This window comes from Dendropsophus ebraccatus, chromosome 2 (genome assembly GCF_027789765.1).
Source record: "Dendropsophus ebraccatus isolate aDenEbr1 chromosome 2, aDenEbr1.pat, whole genome shotgun sequence".
Taxonomy (NCBI): domain Eukaryota; kingdom Metazoa; phylum Chordata; class Amphibia; order Anura; family Hylidae; genus Dendropsophus; species Dendropsophus ebraccatus.
Genome location: NC_091455.1, coordinates 161,340,216 through 161,356,595, shown reverse-complemented (window position 1 = coordinate 161,356,595; position 16,380 = coordinate 161,340,216). Strand labels below are relative to the sequence as shown.

Genomic DNA, 16,380 nt, shown 5'->3' with positions numbered 1-16,380 from the left:
GAATCTGCTGCCGAGCGTTCGGGTTCATACGAACACGAACCTCGGCAGGTTTGGACCATCCCTAATTGGAACATAAATTTTTTCTTCCACTATAACTTCAGACATCCAATCCCCATTAGTAAAAACTGAATCTAGCATGATTACTCCTTTGGTTGGTGACCACACAAGAGCATGTAATTGCACAAGGTATATTCCAATCCACATCGGGCATGTTGAATTCACTCATACCAAAATGTCAGTAAAGGGGGGCATTGCAGTTAATGTCATCTATCAATGCATTGCCATAGTCCCCTGTTAACTCCAGAGGCCTATAGATAACACCTATCCTAATAACAGATCACTCTTTAGATTGCATAAACATAATCAACAACAATGAACACCATACCCCCTTGCAATGGCACCTACTATACTTTTGTATTCCCCTAACAGTGGCAACCATTTTGTACTATTATACAGGACAGAAAATGTTTGTTTTTCTTCCGTATGTCTGCATATGTAATGACTATCACAGCTTCATAAAATACAGAGATACATGCTGTATGTGTATTAGGCTTAGTCTGGCCTAGGCTGAAAGACAGCCACATTTTAGCGAAGACTATTGTCAATGCTAGAAGCTCTACAAACCAGTTTAAAGCCCCATGCACATAGTCCTATTATGGCCCTGTATTGTACACAGCCATAACTGTTCGATCAGTTTACAAACTGGCATACAGAGAAGGAAAAACGGCGCCTCACATCTCATTTAACATTTTGAAGGGTTTACATAATCTACTTGGAATGGAAAGTTCTTCCATTTCTGAATCAATTAAAACTACATAATCAGACTCGTTTGATCCAATATACATTTAAAAACCTATTCAAGGAGCCCGCCAGGAAAACATGGATACAGCCCATGGCTGCATCCAGGTTTTCCAGGACTCTCTAGGGCCGCATCAACTGCTCCAGCCACCAGGAGTCAAAAGCTAAACTTTCAGGTTTGGACAAACCCTAACGTTCAGTAAGTTCGCTCATCAATAATTACAGTCATTCCTCAAAAATGTCAGGTAATTTTATTTTTCATATATCATTTTACCAAATACATTCTGGCTTTATGTTATCTATTTTACCACCCATACACGAATCTGTGCCTTACACATAGTATAATGATTAGAATGTAAAAAGGACAGTACAGAATGACAGACAGCACAGACACATGGGAAGAACAGGAGTGGAGTAAGAATAGAGCAGATAGACATAGTTTTGTGAGAAGGGTTACAAAATAACTAGTCATTTATTTATGTAAATCTCTGATCATTGTGAGCTAGCGGTCCTACTCAGTCACTGACATCTGTGGATAGGTGTGCAGAGCTGTAAGTCAATGAGTAGGACCACCCACTTGTTCCAAAATGAGCCGAGATTTACATGATCAAATGACAAGTTGCCATGGAACCTTTCCCACAAAACACATTATCAATCTGTTCAGTTCCTTCTGCTCTATAACATGACACCAGCAGATTAGAGTGCAATTACAATATAGCAGGTTCCCTTAAAGGGGTTGTCCCACATAAAATCAAAAGTGTATGGATCTAATCACTTTCTGGTTTCCTCTCTGAACGGAGACAATTGCTATTGCTATGCAATATTATACACACTTCTCCATAATCCCTATTGCTTGCATGTGCAGTAAAGAGACTGACTGCCAATACTTCAATCAGTTGAACTGAGTATATGTGACCCGCTTTAATGGATTCTCAAAAGGAAGGGAGGTCATAACCAAGAACAGGTTATCAAAACAATGCAGGCACATGTGGGATAAGGACACATCTCCCAAACAGGACATTTTCAGAAATGCTTGTACATTTGATATATGTTTAATTTTATGTAATGCATCAGGTTAGACCTATATATCTTTGTAGGACGAACCCTTTAAATATTAAAGGGGTACTCCGGCCCGGGGGTATTTTTAAGCTATGGCCGGGGAGAGGGTTGTTATAGACAGCGGCGGTCACTTACCTCCCTGGTTCCAGCGCCGGGTCATGGATTGCGCGGCCACGTACACCCGTCCTGCTGAATGACTGAGCTGCCTTGAGACGTCACGTCTCATGCCGCAACTCACACCAGGAAGTGGCCGCGGGAAGGTTGTACGGCGCGGCACGATCCGGGATCTGGAACCGGGGAGGTAAATGACCGCCGCCGTCTATAACCACCCTCTTCCCGGCTATAGCTTAAAAATACTCCCGGGCCGGAGTACCCCTATAAGGGTTTTACAGGTCAGTATGAAAACACCAATTTATATGTCATTTACGGACTGTAAAAATGTGCAGCATCCTATACCTGTGACGGAAATCAAGAGACCTCATAAAATATTTAAGAACATTATGTAATGGCTTACATGAATAGGTATTACCTGATTTTCGGCGGGATGCTCAGCTATGTTTTCTTAAAGTGTAACTATTATTGGTAAAAACTTCTGACATGTCATAGTGACATGTCATAGCCGATTACTAGAATGAAGAGGCAGAAATGTTCGTCTCCTTCGCCTCCGCTATACAGAGATGAATTCTATAAAATGCTAGTAAGAGCAGTCTACAGAATTATAATAGCTGGAAGTTCCATAGACTCCATAATAATTCAGTAGACTGCACTTATAGGGGAGATGAAGAGGTAGAGCGTGCGATACTGAGCATTACTGCCCCTTCATTCCAGTGATCAGCGGGGTCTCAGCACCTGGACCCCCACCGATAAGCACTTCTGACATGTCAAATGTTTTTACAAGTGATCATTATACTTTATTAAGAATTACTTTATGATTAAGCTAAAACCTGATAAACTCGTGTAATAGTTTAACATAGGTAGATGTTGTCTTTTTATATTTAGAGTGCAAAATCATTTGGCAAATAAAACATCAAAAGGGCTTATAAAACCTGGCTGCTTAGTGTATATACATATATATTTATATGTGAGCATTTAAACAGCGTTCATCAGGACATATATATATATATATATATATATATATATATATATATGTACACATTTAGAGAAATAGAATGGCTTTTGAATACAAAGATTAGCTAGCAGCTGCAGCAATGTGTTAACTGGTTTCATCATCCATGTGTATGCTCATGGTGGGAATCTGTCCCTTCTATATGATGCATTGCTGGGGAGGCTGCTGGGGAGGCCTGAAGTTGGACAGTCAGTGAGATTTCCAAAGAGGATTGACATATACCCAGCCTTCACCCTAGAAAAGAATCAAACACATTTTCCATTATGAACAGGTCTTTCAAAAGCATAAAGGGGTTGTCCTGGTTTCATTTAGAGATGATCGAACATCGGGAATTGTTAGGTTTGATCAAACTCGAACCTTCGTCATTTGTTTCCGGATGCCTTCCCGTTCTGTAGGGAAGGTGGAGCAAGCCTGAGTACCGCCTGGAAAAAAGGGATACAGCCTAGGTAATAGTCTTCGATCGAACCTAACAATTCACGATGTTCTATCATCTCTAGTTTCAAGTAAGAGGCAAAGTTTTATTGTCAGAGCAGTAAAGATAATTTTGTTACTGTGTAAGGCCACGTTCACCCTGAGCAAAAGTAGTGCTCAATGTCCTGCAGAGAGCTAATGGGAGGGCGTGCGCGGCCGCATCCTCCCCTGTCTGCTCAAAGAATTGACATGTTAATTCTTTGAGCGGAGAGCGGCAGGAGCACCCGCCATCCCATTCACTCTCTGCAGGACACTGAGGATGGCACAGTGGAGAGCTTCGCCACAGAATTCCACCACTTTTGCTCAGTGTAAACGCCCCGTAATCTAGACTGGAGTTATCCAGCTTTATAACAAAAAAAAAATAAAAAAATATATATATATATATATATATATATATATATATATATATATATATTATAACTAGATGACAGTAATGTTTTGAGGGTTAGTATAACAAAATGCGGGTTTGCAGGTTCTAAAAAAAGTACACCTTTAAGACATGAGACATTCCCACTTACATAGTTTAAACAATTAGAATAATTGATCGCATCCCAGTAAGAACACCGTAAGAAGCATTATAGAAGTTTATTGTTACTTTGACAGAATATCTTACAGCGCAACATTCTTTGACTTTGCACTTTACCTTAAGAAACTTTTTTCCTCAGGTATTCAATCAATACCAGTGAAGGAATGAAAGGCTGTCCAAGCTGAATTCATGAATAAATCATGAATTGGTATTCTGAGTAATATTTAATTTATTTCTATCTCACCACACACTGCAAATGAAAGAAATCTTGCTGCAATGACTTGACACTGAAAGGATATTACCATTTACAGTTTACCTAGAGCATTCATTGATTTTCCTTTTGCAAATCCTGCCTATGGGAGCGCAGCAAATTAATACATATAAGAATGGTATAAACACATACATTCATAAACTGCACATAACATCTAGGCACACTCCATGGAAAATAATAATTGGAAGTGCTAATAACTATTCCAATGCACCAAGTCCCTGACTTAAGGTGGAAAACAAATTTGAATATCAAAGTCCTGATGTGTTACAATGTTACAGACTGCTTCCAGGAGGAAGTGAATACCAATGTGCATTGGTACAGATGATTTTAATTTTCAACTGCAAAGAGAAAAATGAAAGCAGTGTACTATATATCAGACTAAATCTAGTCTCTGCTATGACTGTACTTTTAAGTGTGTATACCAACAATACAATTCTTGACTTGATGGCTTCCTTCATCCACCAATTTCACGGTCAGACATTTCTCCACCAGACAAACAGCAGCAATTTTGGGTATATGATAGGATCAGGACAGAGCTCTTTATCTTAAAGGGGTACTCTGGCCCTTTGAGATTTTTTTATGTACTGCTGCCCTTTAACACAACATAAACAGCCTATACTTACCTAACCACGCTCCTTCTGAGTCCACATGCAATGTCCTATGGTCTCCTGCTGAGAGCCCGTTCAGCCAGTCAATGGCGGCAGCGATGTCCAATCTCATCAGTGAGACAGGACTGTCAATGCAGGGCTGTCAATGCTGAGACAAGTTGTGTCGGAAGTGGTGGCAAGAGTGTTCAGTGGGGAACCCAAAGTTGCCACAGGAGAAACCCAGAGGAGCAAGGTGAGGTAAGACTAAGCTGTTTTATATGCGGGAATCATTATTTTTTAAAAATTTTAAGGTCCAGAGTACCCTTTAAGCTCTATCATTTTGTTTTTATAAAATAGTAAACATGCACCACAGGAATTACTTTACGCAATCAGCATGTTACGCAAATGTGGCGGAATTCAGCAGCAATCCCACCTGCGTCAGTGTGATAGTGATTTTCTATGGGAGGGCTTGGGCGCCTCCCATGTGCGTCGCTGTCCATTTAAAGAATTGACACGTCAATTCCTTGTGCAAAGAACGACGGGATTCTGCGGAATTCTGCCACTTTTTCTCAGTGTGAACATACCCTGAACAGGGCTTATCGCCTCTGGAGAATAAACATTATTTTCCCACTTGTCTTTTGAGGGGGTTTTATATGCTACAGCTTTTCGACATATTTTTGCACGGGCCGTTTGTGTATAAGTTGGTGATGTCCTCCTAATATAAAAGACTAGTTCACTTTGTAGTATATTACTTAATTCCTTATGTATTCCTTTATAGTTTCCATGTGTTCAATATGAATTTACAAAATAGAAAATTGGAAAAAAAACGGAATGAAAAAAGGTACATTCGACCTTTTGATTGTACTAGTACTGTATGTATTTAAAAAAAAAAATATTGGCTCAAACCAACCCCACTCCTGCAACCAAACCCTTTGATGACTGCTAAAAGACATTAGCTGAAAAGTCGCAATATATTTACAAGGGGTAGTAATGGTGCATAGAGTTGTACTTATCAAATAGAAAAAATGCATTCCATTTTTTAACATTGCATTTTATTGAACTGTCACATGGACACACCGCCATATGTGTACAGAAAGCCAAACCCTTTTCAGCTCTACGGTATCAATGGTATTTAATAAAATCTAATTTGCTGTCCTGTCCATTGAAAAATGCTGGGAAAAACCATGTGTCAAGATAGCAACTTGTCAGTATATAGAAAATAAAAAAGATTTTATGCTTACCTGTCCACCAACCTTGGTGTCGTCCTGCCGTGTCCCTGGAATAAACACTGACCCAGGGACATGGCAGGAGGACACCGGGGAAATGTGGAGAGGTAAGCATAATATCTTTATTATTTTCTATGTACCAACACGAAGTACACCTTTAATCAGCCATTCAGCACAAATCAGCTATTGCATGATGCAATGGGCAATGGCCAATGATTTTTGAATGTTTTGAAAGACAATGATCAGCTGACGAGCAAACTATTGCTCCTTCTTCGGCTAATTGCTGTCGTTATTACATGGGGCGATATCTGCCCGATTCAGCAGATAATCACTCAATGTAATAGGGCCCTAAGGATCCTATTACATGGGTCGACTACGGCCCGATCATTTTAGTAAATGAGCACCGATCTGCTAACTGGACCTATTCTATGGCCCAATAATTGGGCAGTAAGGGCTGCATGGACATTGTTAGCGATTTCCATGCAGCCCTTGCCCAAACACCGGATACCTTACCTCACCCCACTCCCAATCTTCTCTCCTGTGCTCTGCAGCTTCCTGGTCCTGATGGCAGACCATTCAGCTCATAGACCACTCAGCCAAGCACAGGCCGCAAGACTGGAAGCGCTGAGAGGTAAGGTATCAGGTGCTTGGGCAATCGTCAGCCGATACTGCACGTAGAGATGAGTTGTGGGTCCAAGCCTAAACCAACCATCAGCCGATGATCGTTTCATCGGCTCATCGTTGTCTCTATTACACGGAGCGATGGGTTGATTATCATTCCATGTAATAAGGCCCTAACTTTTCAAAAGCCCAGTCTGAGTGAAACATACTAATAAAGGGTCCAGAATGTGTGTTTGCTATGCACCAAAATATTCTAAATGGCCACTGACAAGCAGCTACCACCAATTTTTAAATGAGCGTCTAAAATAAATGGTTTCTATAACCCAAAATAAAATATTCTGAAATGGTTCAGCGCAGGAATTAGTTTTCTACTAATGTGGTTGATATAATGAAAACAAGAAAAAAAAAAATCTGCATTAAATCCTGTTTTTCTTTCCCAAGAGAAATCATTAAAGTAATAATGAGGTCACAAGGGTTAGAATGAGTTACTATCCGTGATTAAGTCACAGCCATAGCAGACTATTGCAGACCTTGTTTCACTCAAACACAAATATAGATAAATTATGACATTTGTTCTGTATAAACGTGACAAGCAGAAAAACAGAGACCTGAATATCCAAAACCATTACAAGATTCAACATTTTATAAAAAAGGAAAATTTCATCAGAAAACTTTTAGGTTTTAAAAGTTTTTAAGAATTTTTGGTGATTTTTTCTTTTTAACACCCCCTGGTAATAATCATTCTGGTCACTGGGATTGGGGTACTATGGCCAGGCCCCCTTTTTTATCAATGCCTTGGAAGGGGGTAGATAAAAACAATAACATCCACTTTCTGGCCGCTTGAGGCATGACATGGCAGGTGTCCCGCCTCTGTCGCTGAATGGCTGAGTGTCACGTCAAGTTGCATCTCAGACCAGACCAGGTGGCCGTACACCAGGGAACCAGAGCAACGGATTGCGGGCCTCAGCGCTGAAGCCGGAGAGGTAAGTGGGTGTTATTGTTTTTATCCACCCCCTCCCTGGGCATTGGTGAAAAATGGGTCCAGGACGCAGAACACTTTAATAATAGCCTGATACTTGCTGATTTGCATGATCCCTTTTCAGTATTTCCACAGAGCATGCCTAGAAAACTTTCCCATAGAAGTCAATGAGACTAATTGACATTAAAAGTAAATAAAACAAATTTTAAAAAAAGATGAGAAGAAAAGAAGTTTCTTAAAATAACAGTGCCTATTCAAGTAACAATGTTTAGTCAATTTGTTTCATGTAAGTGAATGCTTAAAGCGAATGTACCATCAGATACGTTCGCTTTAAGTGTTGCATATGACTAGAACAACATCGGCATGGGGAAGTAGGTGGTTCCCGTGCACAGGACAGTTTCATTACCAAAAGGACGCTGGTTGACCTCAGGGAGATCAACCAAAACACCACAGAGACACCATCATATGTCTCAACGTCAGTGTATTCTAGAACATTGCCCCCTGGGAAATCAAACATGCAAAAGAACACTGCAGAGACACCATCACGTGTCTCGACGTCAGTGAACTAGCCAGACCTTCCTCCGGGAAGGAACAACCAAGCCAAGGAATGTCTCCTAGGCTTCCTTAATTGGAGACATTCCTTGGCTTGGTTGTTCCTTCCCAGAGGAAGGTCTGGCTAGTTCACTGACATTGAGACACGTGATGGTGTCTCTGCAGTGTTCTTTTGCATATTCGATTTCCCAGGGGGCAATGTTCTAGAATACACTGACGTTGAGAGACGTGATGGTGTCTCTTCGGTGTTTTGGTTGATCTCCCTGAGGTCAACCAGCGTCCTTTTGCATGCACTTACTAGTCATTGCTCCCACTAGGCAGAAACTACCACTAGGCAGAAACCACTACTCCACACTGATGAGGGGCAAAACCCCTGAAACAGCTGTCTGTGGATGGATACCTTGCTTAGGTGGTTTCCTTAATTGGAGACATTCCTTGGCTTGGCTGTTCCTTCCCGGAGGAAGGTCTGGCTAGTTCAATGATGTCGAGACACGTGATGGTGTCTCTGCAGTGTTCTTTAGCAGTTTTATTTCCAAGCACCGGACCGGACTGTAGCACTGGGAAAACCCCCGCCACTCTATGACGTTGCTTCATTGATTCTAATAGAGCTGTGTCACAAAGGGGAGGTTGCTTCAACCTGGGCCAGACAGCTTATTAACACACACATTACAAAAGTATATAACTTTGTAATGTGTGTTAATTAAGCAGAATAAGAAATTGATCCAAGGGAAAGCAAAAACCCTAATGAGGTAGATGCAAATTGGAGAACAATTCCTTCCAGACTCCAAAATGGCAATCAGAATAATCCCTGGATAAACGTATGACCAGACATCTAGTGTCCATAATGTGTAATCTTACACAATTTATAATAGCTTAAATTAAGTGAGTAGTTTATAGCAGGTTTCAAAGAGCTGTATATTGTCAGACAAACACAGTTTTTGCTTAGGGCTATGTTCCCACTCGGTAAAAATAAGCACACTCATGATCATTAATAACGGCCATTATTTGCCCTTATTTTTTATTGTGGGAACACAGCCTATAAGTGCAAAGGTTTTTCAGGCTGACTTCATATTCTGGATGCTCTTTGAGATTGGTAGGCATGAGGCTATGATAGATTGCAGCATCTTACAATTCAATAGCAGTCTATTATGTGTGCAGCGGACTATTCACTAGCTTCCTGCTTATATAAATAGGGCAGAATTACAATGTTTTATGATGCTTCATACTGCAGTGCTTTTATATCCAACAAGCTATCAGAGCATCATAGCCCTATATAGTTGGAGATAATAACAGAGAAAGCCCTCCACCTTCCACCTCATCATCTGCTGAATATGATGCAGGTATTATTACTGATTGCTATGTTACATCTCAGCTAATAAACTTCTGAATAGACATAAACTAGAATGCATTAGTGTATCTGATGTAACAATACAACTGTATACTTTAAAAGGAGTTTGATATTAAGTTTAGATGACAAAGCTTAATCAGAGACGAGTCATATAGACTACATAGATAACTTGCCTCTTTGATAAAATACTTTGGCTTCCATGGAGTGTTCATAGCCGCCCTCTGTCTTGCTTCTGCCCTCTGTCTTTCTTCTAGTTGGTGTTTGTGCTCTGATGCTGCCTCATTGTTATCCGATTTTAGGGCATTGGTGACATTTTCCCAAATACGCCTGAGAAAAAAAATAATGGATTAACCCTTAGAGAACCAAGCAAATTTAAATTTTTGCGTTTTCGTTTTTTTTTCCTCCTTGTGCTTAAAAGGCCATAGCACTTGCATTTTTTCACCTAAAAAACCCACATGAGCCGAGCCCTTATTTTTTGCACCACTAATTGTACTTTGTAATGACTGGCAGAAGTTTTTCATAAAGTACACTGCGAAAGCAGGAAAAAATTCAATGTGTGGTGAAATTGAAAAAAAACCCGCATTTATTTTATTTGGAGGGTATTTTTTTACACCGTTCGCCCTGAGGTAAAACTGACTTGTTATGCATGTTCCTCAAGTCGTTACAATTACAATAATATGTAACATGTATAACTTTTATTTTATGTGATGGCTTGTAAAAAATTCAAACCATTGTTAACAAATATATGTTCCTTAACCCCTTAGCGACCCATGACGTATCCGAGATGTCATGGTGCCAAGGGGGGACCCCACTCTGAACGGCACCGCTCCCGGCTGTTATGTACAGCCGGTGAGGGCCTCTATTAGCCGGCGAAGGTCCTGTTGCCGCACCGACTAATTAAGCCTCTAAATGCAGCTGTCAAACCTGACAGCTGCATTAAGAGGCTTTGCTCCATGTGTCCCTGATGTCTAGTGGGTCGGATCTCCCCCCCGCGATGCGATCGTGGAGGAGATCCATTCTTCTGCCCGTGCCGTGACTCAGCGTCGCACTGACGCTGATCCCAGCTCGGCAATAGATTGCTATAGCCTGCAGCAGGCCAAATCAATCTATCACCGATCTAATCGATCTTTGCTGTGTATATACACAGCATTGATCTCTATGAGAGATCAGTGCTGTGTATATACAAGTCCCCCAGGGGGACTTCTAGTTACAGTAAAAAAAAAAAAAAAAAAAAAGTAAAAGATTTTTTTATTAAAAAATCCCCTCCCCTAATAAAAGTCCGAATCACCCCCCTTTTCCCATTTTATAAATATAAATAAATAAAAAAATAAATAAACATATTTGGTATAGCCGCATGCTTAATCGCCCGAACTATTAATTTATCACATTCCTGATCTCGCACGGTAAACGGCGTAAGCGCAAAAAAATTCCATAGTGCAAAATTGCGCATTTTTGGTTGCATCAAATCCAGAAAAAAATGTAATAAAAAGCGATCAAAAAGTCCCATGTGCACAATGAAGGTACCGATAGAAAGAACACATCATGGTGCAAAAAATGACACCTCAATCAGCCCCATAGACCAAAGGATAAAAGTGCTATAAGCCTGGGAATGGAGCGATTTTAAGGAACATATATTTGTTAAAAAGGGTTTGAATTTTTTACAAGCCATCAAATACAAGAAAAGTTATACATGTTACATATCGTTGTAATCGTAACGACTTTTCGAACATATATAACAAGTCAGTTTTACCCCAGGGTGAGCGGCGTAAACTCGAAACTCCCTGAAATGAAAACAAATTCCTTTTTTTTTCAATTTGACAGCGCAAATGATTTTTTTTCCGGTTTCTCAGCATATTTTATGGTAAAATTCAGCCTGTCATTGCAAAGTACAATTGGTCTCGCAAAAAATAAGGGCTCATGTGGGTCTCTAGGTGAAAAAATGCAAGTGCTATGGCCTTTTAAACATAAAGTGGAAAAGGCAAAAGTGCAAAAACGAAAGTTGGCTTTGACCTTAAGAGGTTAAAATTGCTCCATTCCCAGGCTTATAGCGCTTTTATCCTTTGGTCTATGGGGCTGTGTCAGGTGTCATTTTTTTGCGCCATGATGTTTACTTTTTATTGATACCTTGATTGTGTATATGCGACTTTTTGATAGCTTTTTATTACAATTTTTCTGGATTTGATGCAACCAAAAATGCACAATTTTGCACTGTGGGATTTTTTTGCGCTTGCGCTGTTTACCGTGCGAGATCAGGAATGTGATAAATTAATAGTTCGGGTGATTATGCATGCGGCGATACCAAACATGTTTATTTATTTTTATTTATAACATAGGAAAAGGGGGGTGATTCACACTTTTATTAGGGGAGTTTTTTTTTTTATTATTAATGACAGTTTTTTTTTTTTTCTTTTGCACTTATACTAGAAAAGACTTCTAGTATAAGCACACTGATCTCTCATTGAGATCTATGCTGCATAGTTATACAGCATAGATCAATGAGATAGGCACTAGATTGCTTCCGGCTGCAGCAATCGCCATTACGGCACAGACCCCGGCCCGAGCCGGACGTGTGGATCGCTCCTCCGGGACAACCAAAAAGTTATACAAATCACCAATATACACTTAGTACGGGAGATGCTTATAAAGTGCTTTTTTTCCCTGCACTTACTACTGCATCAAGGCTTCACTTCCTGGATAAAATGGTGATGTCACGACCCGACTCCGAGAGCTGTGCGGACTGTGGATGCTGGAGAGGATGATGGCAGGGGGACACTGAGGGACACAGGGCACTGGAGGGACACTGAGCATCTCTCTGCCATCATCCTCTCCAGCAGCCACAGCCCGTACAGCTCTGGGAGGCGGGTTTTGACATCACCATATTGTCCAGGAAGTGAAGCCTTGATGCAGTAGTAAGTGCAGGGAAAAAAAAGCACTTTATGTGCATTTACCGTAATAAGTGTATATTGGTGATTTGTATAACGTTGGGGGGGGGGGGGCAATACAATACTTTAAAAACTTTTTTAAATTTATACTTTATACTTTAAATTTTTCGCCGGACTTCTGGTCCGGATAGCTGGTATGTAGATATTCAATGACTAAACCCTAGACCATAGCAGCAACCAGAGGAATATGACCTTTTATGAACATGTCCTTACGGAATCTTTCTAGGAATATATGTACATGGCTATATATTTTTTTTAATTATGCGGGCTCTGCTATACAGCTAAAAGGTACATGGATACAAGCCAGTCAGATTGTTTGTACTTGTACTGATATAAAGGCATCTGGTGCCAGGTAACACAAAGAGGATGTATGATGATTTTATTTTTGTACTTCTGGAGAATCATACATAAGTATTAAGCGAAGGGTCACTGGAAAATATAGTTGGTTATTTAAACACTGAACACTGGAGATTTTGCCATTTTTCTCACAGAAAAGAGAAGGCTGCTACTTCCCTACAAATAGACACACATATATTTAAGACATCTCTATGGCTGTGATTACTTGTCCTATTATCTAGAGGTAATAGCAGTGCACTAGGTTTATCGTTTTCAGGAAAATGTGTCTCAAACCATGTCCAGAACGCTTCAGAAATACTAAATTTGTCCAATCTTCCCTGCCACCATCATGTGAATGTGAAGGCTCTGTACAGAAAAACAATGCTGGGAGCAAAGAAGCCAAATACATGTGTCCTAGCAATCCCAGCCTTCACCATAATGGAGATATCAAGGATTAGAAAATCACAGATGCTTTCTTCCAAAAACAGCATCACTCTTTAATCATTGTTGGTGTGGTATTGCAGCTCAGCTGTAATACCATACACAAAACCTGAGAACAAGGGTGGTGTTTTTGTTTTGTTTTTGTTGTTCACATTTATATTTTCCAGGTTTTAAGGTTTTAACAAATAAATGTTATGTTTTATCCTATATTGGGATGCTAGGCGGAGCCCTCTTGGGGCCATGTGACACATTGTGTAGTTTTAAAATACAAAACAAGTACAATAAACCTGAATAAGATAAATCACCTATTTGTGTTCTTCAAACATTCTGCGAGGTTCACTAGTTCTCTGAGTGCACTCTGGGACTCCTATGCAGGGGCATCACTAGTGCCAGGCATCCAGAATGTAAGCCTCAAATTTTTTGGCTGGTGCCCGGATCTCCAGCATCTGCCAATCTTCATTGCATCTGCATCCTCCAAATGCAGATACAGTCAATTACAACTTCGGAGAGGGGGGACAATAATATTGTACGAGGAGAACAGGGGGCCGATATTATTTATGAGTACAGGGAGCCAATAATATTGTATGAGAAGTAAAGGGAGGCAATGTTATTATATAAGGAGCACAGGGGGACAATATTGTATGAGAAGTACAGGGGGACAATTTTATTGTATGAGTGTAGGGGGGACGATATTGTATGAGGAGTACAGGGGGACAATATTATTGTATAAGGAGTACATGGGGACGATATTATTGTATGAGGAGTACAGGGGGGGGCAATGTTATTATATAAGAGTACAGGGGGACAATTTTATTGTATGAGGAGTACAGGCGGACAATGTTATTTATGAGGAGTACAGGGGGACCATATTATTGTATTGGAGCACAGTGTTGGCATTATTACATTGGGTGCAGGGATATTACTGTTTAAGGGCAAAGTGGGTGTATTACATGGGGCACAAGGGGCATTATTAATGAGAAGGTGTACTGTTGGGGCATTTTTTTTGTGAAGGGGGGCACATTTATGGCATTATTAATCATTATATTACCATATAGTAAAAAAATAAATTGCAGTTGGCCCATAAACAGACTTGGAAAAGAGAAGGATTCTGATAAAGAAGAAGACATCACTAGATGTAATTGTACTCTAATCACCTATGTGGGCTACAGAGATCCTATATAATACTAGTATCTATAGCATTTTTTATATGGGTTCTTTATGGGAGTAATATCAGTTATATTGGTTTTTGTGTTAGATACCGTTCTTAGTGCCAGTAGAGAGATATGCTGTTATACAGTAATATGCAAACATTTTAGGTAGGTGTGGAAAAATGCTTTAAGGTGAGAACGCTTTCAAAAACAGAAGTGTTAATAGTTTAACATTTGGTGTGACCGCTATTGGCCTTTAAAACAGCATTGATTCTTTTAGGTACACTGGTCAGGTAATTTTGGAGGATTATAGTCAGGTTTACGATTAGCCAGTTATACCAAACAGCTGACATTGATCATTATATTTATATGTAGAGTGAAGCACAATCATTATCTGAAACATAACTGTCTAGGAGGTTTAAAATAGTAAGGAACAGCCAAACAATTGGGGGAAGAGGGTAGCGTATCTAGGGGTACAGGGTACAAGTTTTTAGTGAAAAACGTTGCTGACAATTATTTATAGCAAAAAGTTTAGTTTAACATATACTTTTTTATAGTATTGAAGCTTTCATATACACATTAATAATTTTAACAGACTAATGTGATAGCCGATTCCATTTTTGAACAGTGATGTACAAATGTACAATCACCTAAGCACCCTCTATTGGTGGCTTAAGGCACTGTCCATTCTCTTTAGCAGTCCCACAGACCAGACCATGGACCAGCCCCTGCACATGCACCACTACTGCCCCATTTGCACTGCTTTGAATTGATTCACTCTGAAATGATGCTATACTGTGGACCGTGACTTCAGTTCAGACTGGTCAGTCAGTTGTGAGTCTAAGTGAATGCAGATAAATGACCTCTAAGCTTGAGGCAAGGCCCAAGACCTCTGGCATGACATAGCATCCTATCACTATGCATGGAGAGAAGCTGACTGTTGTCAAGTACAGAAACCACAAGTTACTTGTTCCACTTGACTCTATTCTCTTTCCAATTGTTTTGGATCCCACCTTCCATCAGCCAGAAGACTCTACAGAATGTGTACTCCAGGGGAACAACTACCCCCATCATCAGTAGATAATATTGTAGCCACCATGAACACCATGACCAGATTACCACTCCCATCATCCCACTGGACGGCCATCAATTTGGCACCAGAATATAGAAATATGCAAATTACGTCCGTTTTTTGTGTGCCAAAATGACGTTCATACAAGAAGAGAAAGACTTTGTGGGAACATAGCCTCACACTGTTTTCAGATCAGTGACTGTTGTTTTCAAATAGTAAAAGATTGTTATAGTTTTTAGGGGATTAACCCCAATTGTCCTATTCATGTGAATGGAATTTTAAGAAATCCCAGCGATTGGCGCTGAAATAACTCCATTTACATAAATAGAACTCTTTGTCGCAAAAATTTCTACGAGTGACAAAGTTCACATGTGAATCCAATCTATATATTTCAGTAGAACAGAAATAAAATATGAGAGAACACAATTTTTTTTATTACCCACCTTGATTCCGTAGGTCCTTGTTTCTCCAAAGGTCGAATCTTTTTTCTAATAACTGAAAGCTTAGTGGTATCAATTACTTTGGTCTCTCCACTGTTGTAAGTGAACTCCAGAGCTCCATTCCATTCCCCTTGGGCCTTGCAAACTACTATGTTAGTGGGATTGTGCTTAACCTCAGCTGTGACTCTAGATAGGAAGATATAATACATAAAATAATCTATTCAGTATATCCGTAACACAGTAAGATTATAAAGGAAGACTAAAAAGAAGTAATCTCCTCTAGTCCAAAGTATTATCCTGCAGTGTATAGCCTGATGAACACAAAACAAGGAGGAGAGGTAATTCCATGGATGAAGCCAAATGTATACTGTTCTTAAAATTCTGCCCTTGAAGAGCTGCTCAGTCATCTGTAAGTGTCATTACTGGGAAGCTGAAGT

The 16,380-nt window shown here is 40.0% G+C and overlaps 1 protein-coding gene across 3 annotated transcripts in view; it reads right to left on the bottom strand.

Moving 5' to 3' along the window:
- Positions 1–1,978: 1,978 nt before the first annotated feature.
- The window catches only part of OSBPL10 (oxysterol binding protein like 10), a 302,765-nt gene continuing 288,363 nt past the window's right edge, over positions 1,979–16,380 (bottom strand). For all 3 annotated transcript variants that reach the window (XM_069958631.1, XM_069958632.1, XM_069958633.1), the window contains 3 exons: positions 15,947–16,129; positions 9,738–9,891; positions 1,979–3,217 (listed from right to left, as the gene is read on the bottom strand). In XM_069958631.1, coding sequence (XP_069814732.1) covers positions 3,173–3,217; positions 9,738–9,891; positions 15,947–16,129 — 382 coding nt within the window. In that variant the 3' untranslated portion in view covers positions 1,979–3,172. The remainder of the gene's footprint in view (positions 3,218–9,737; positions 9,892–15,946; positions 16,130–16,380) is intronic.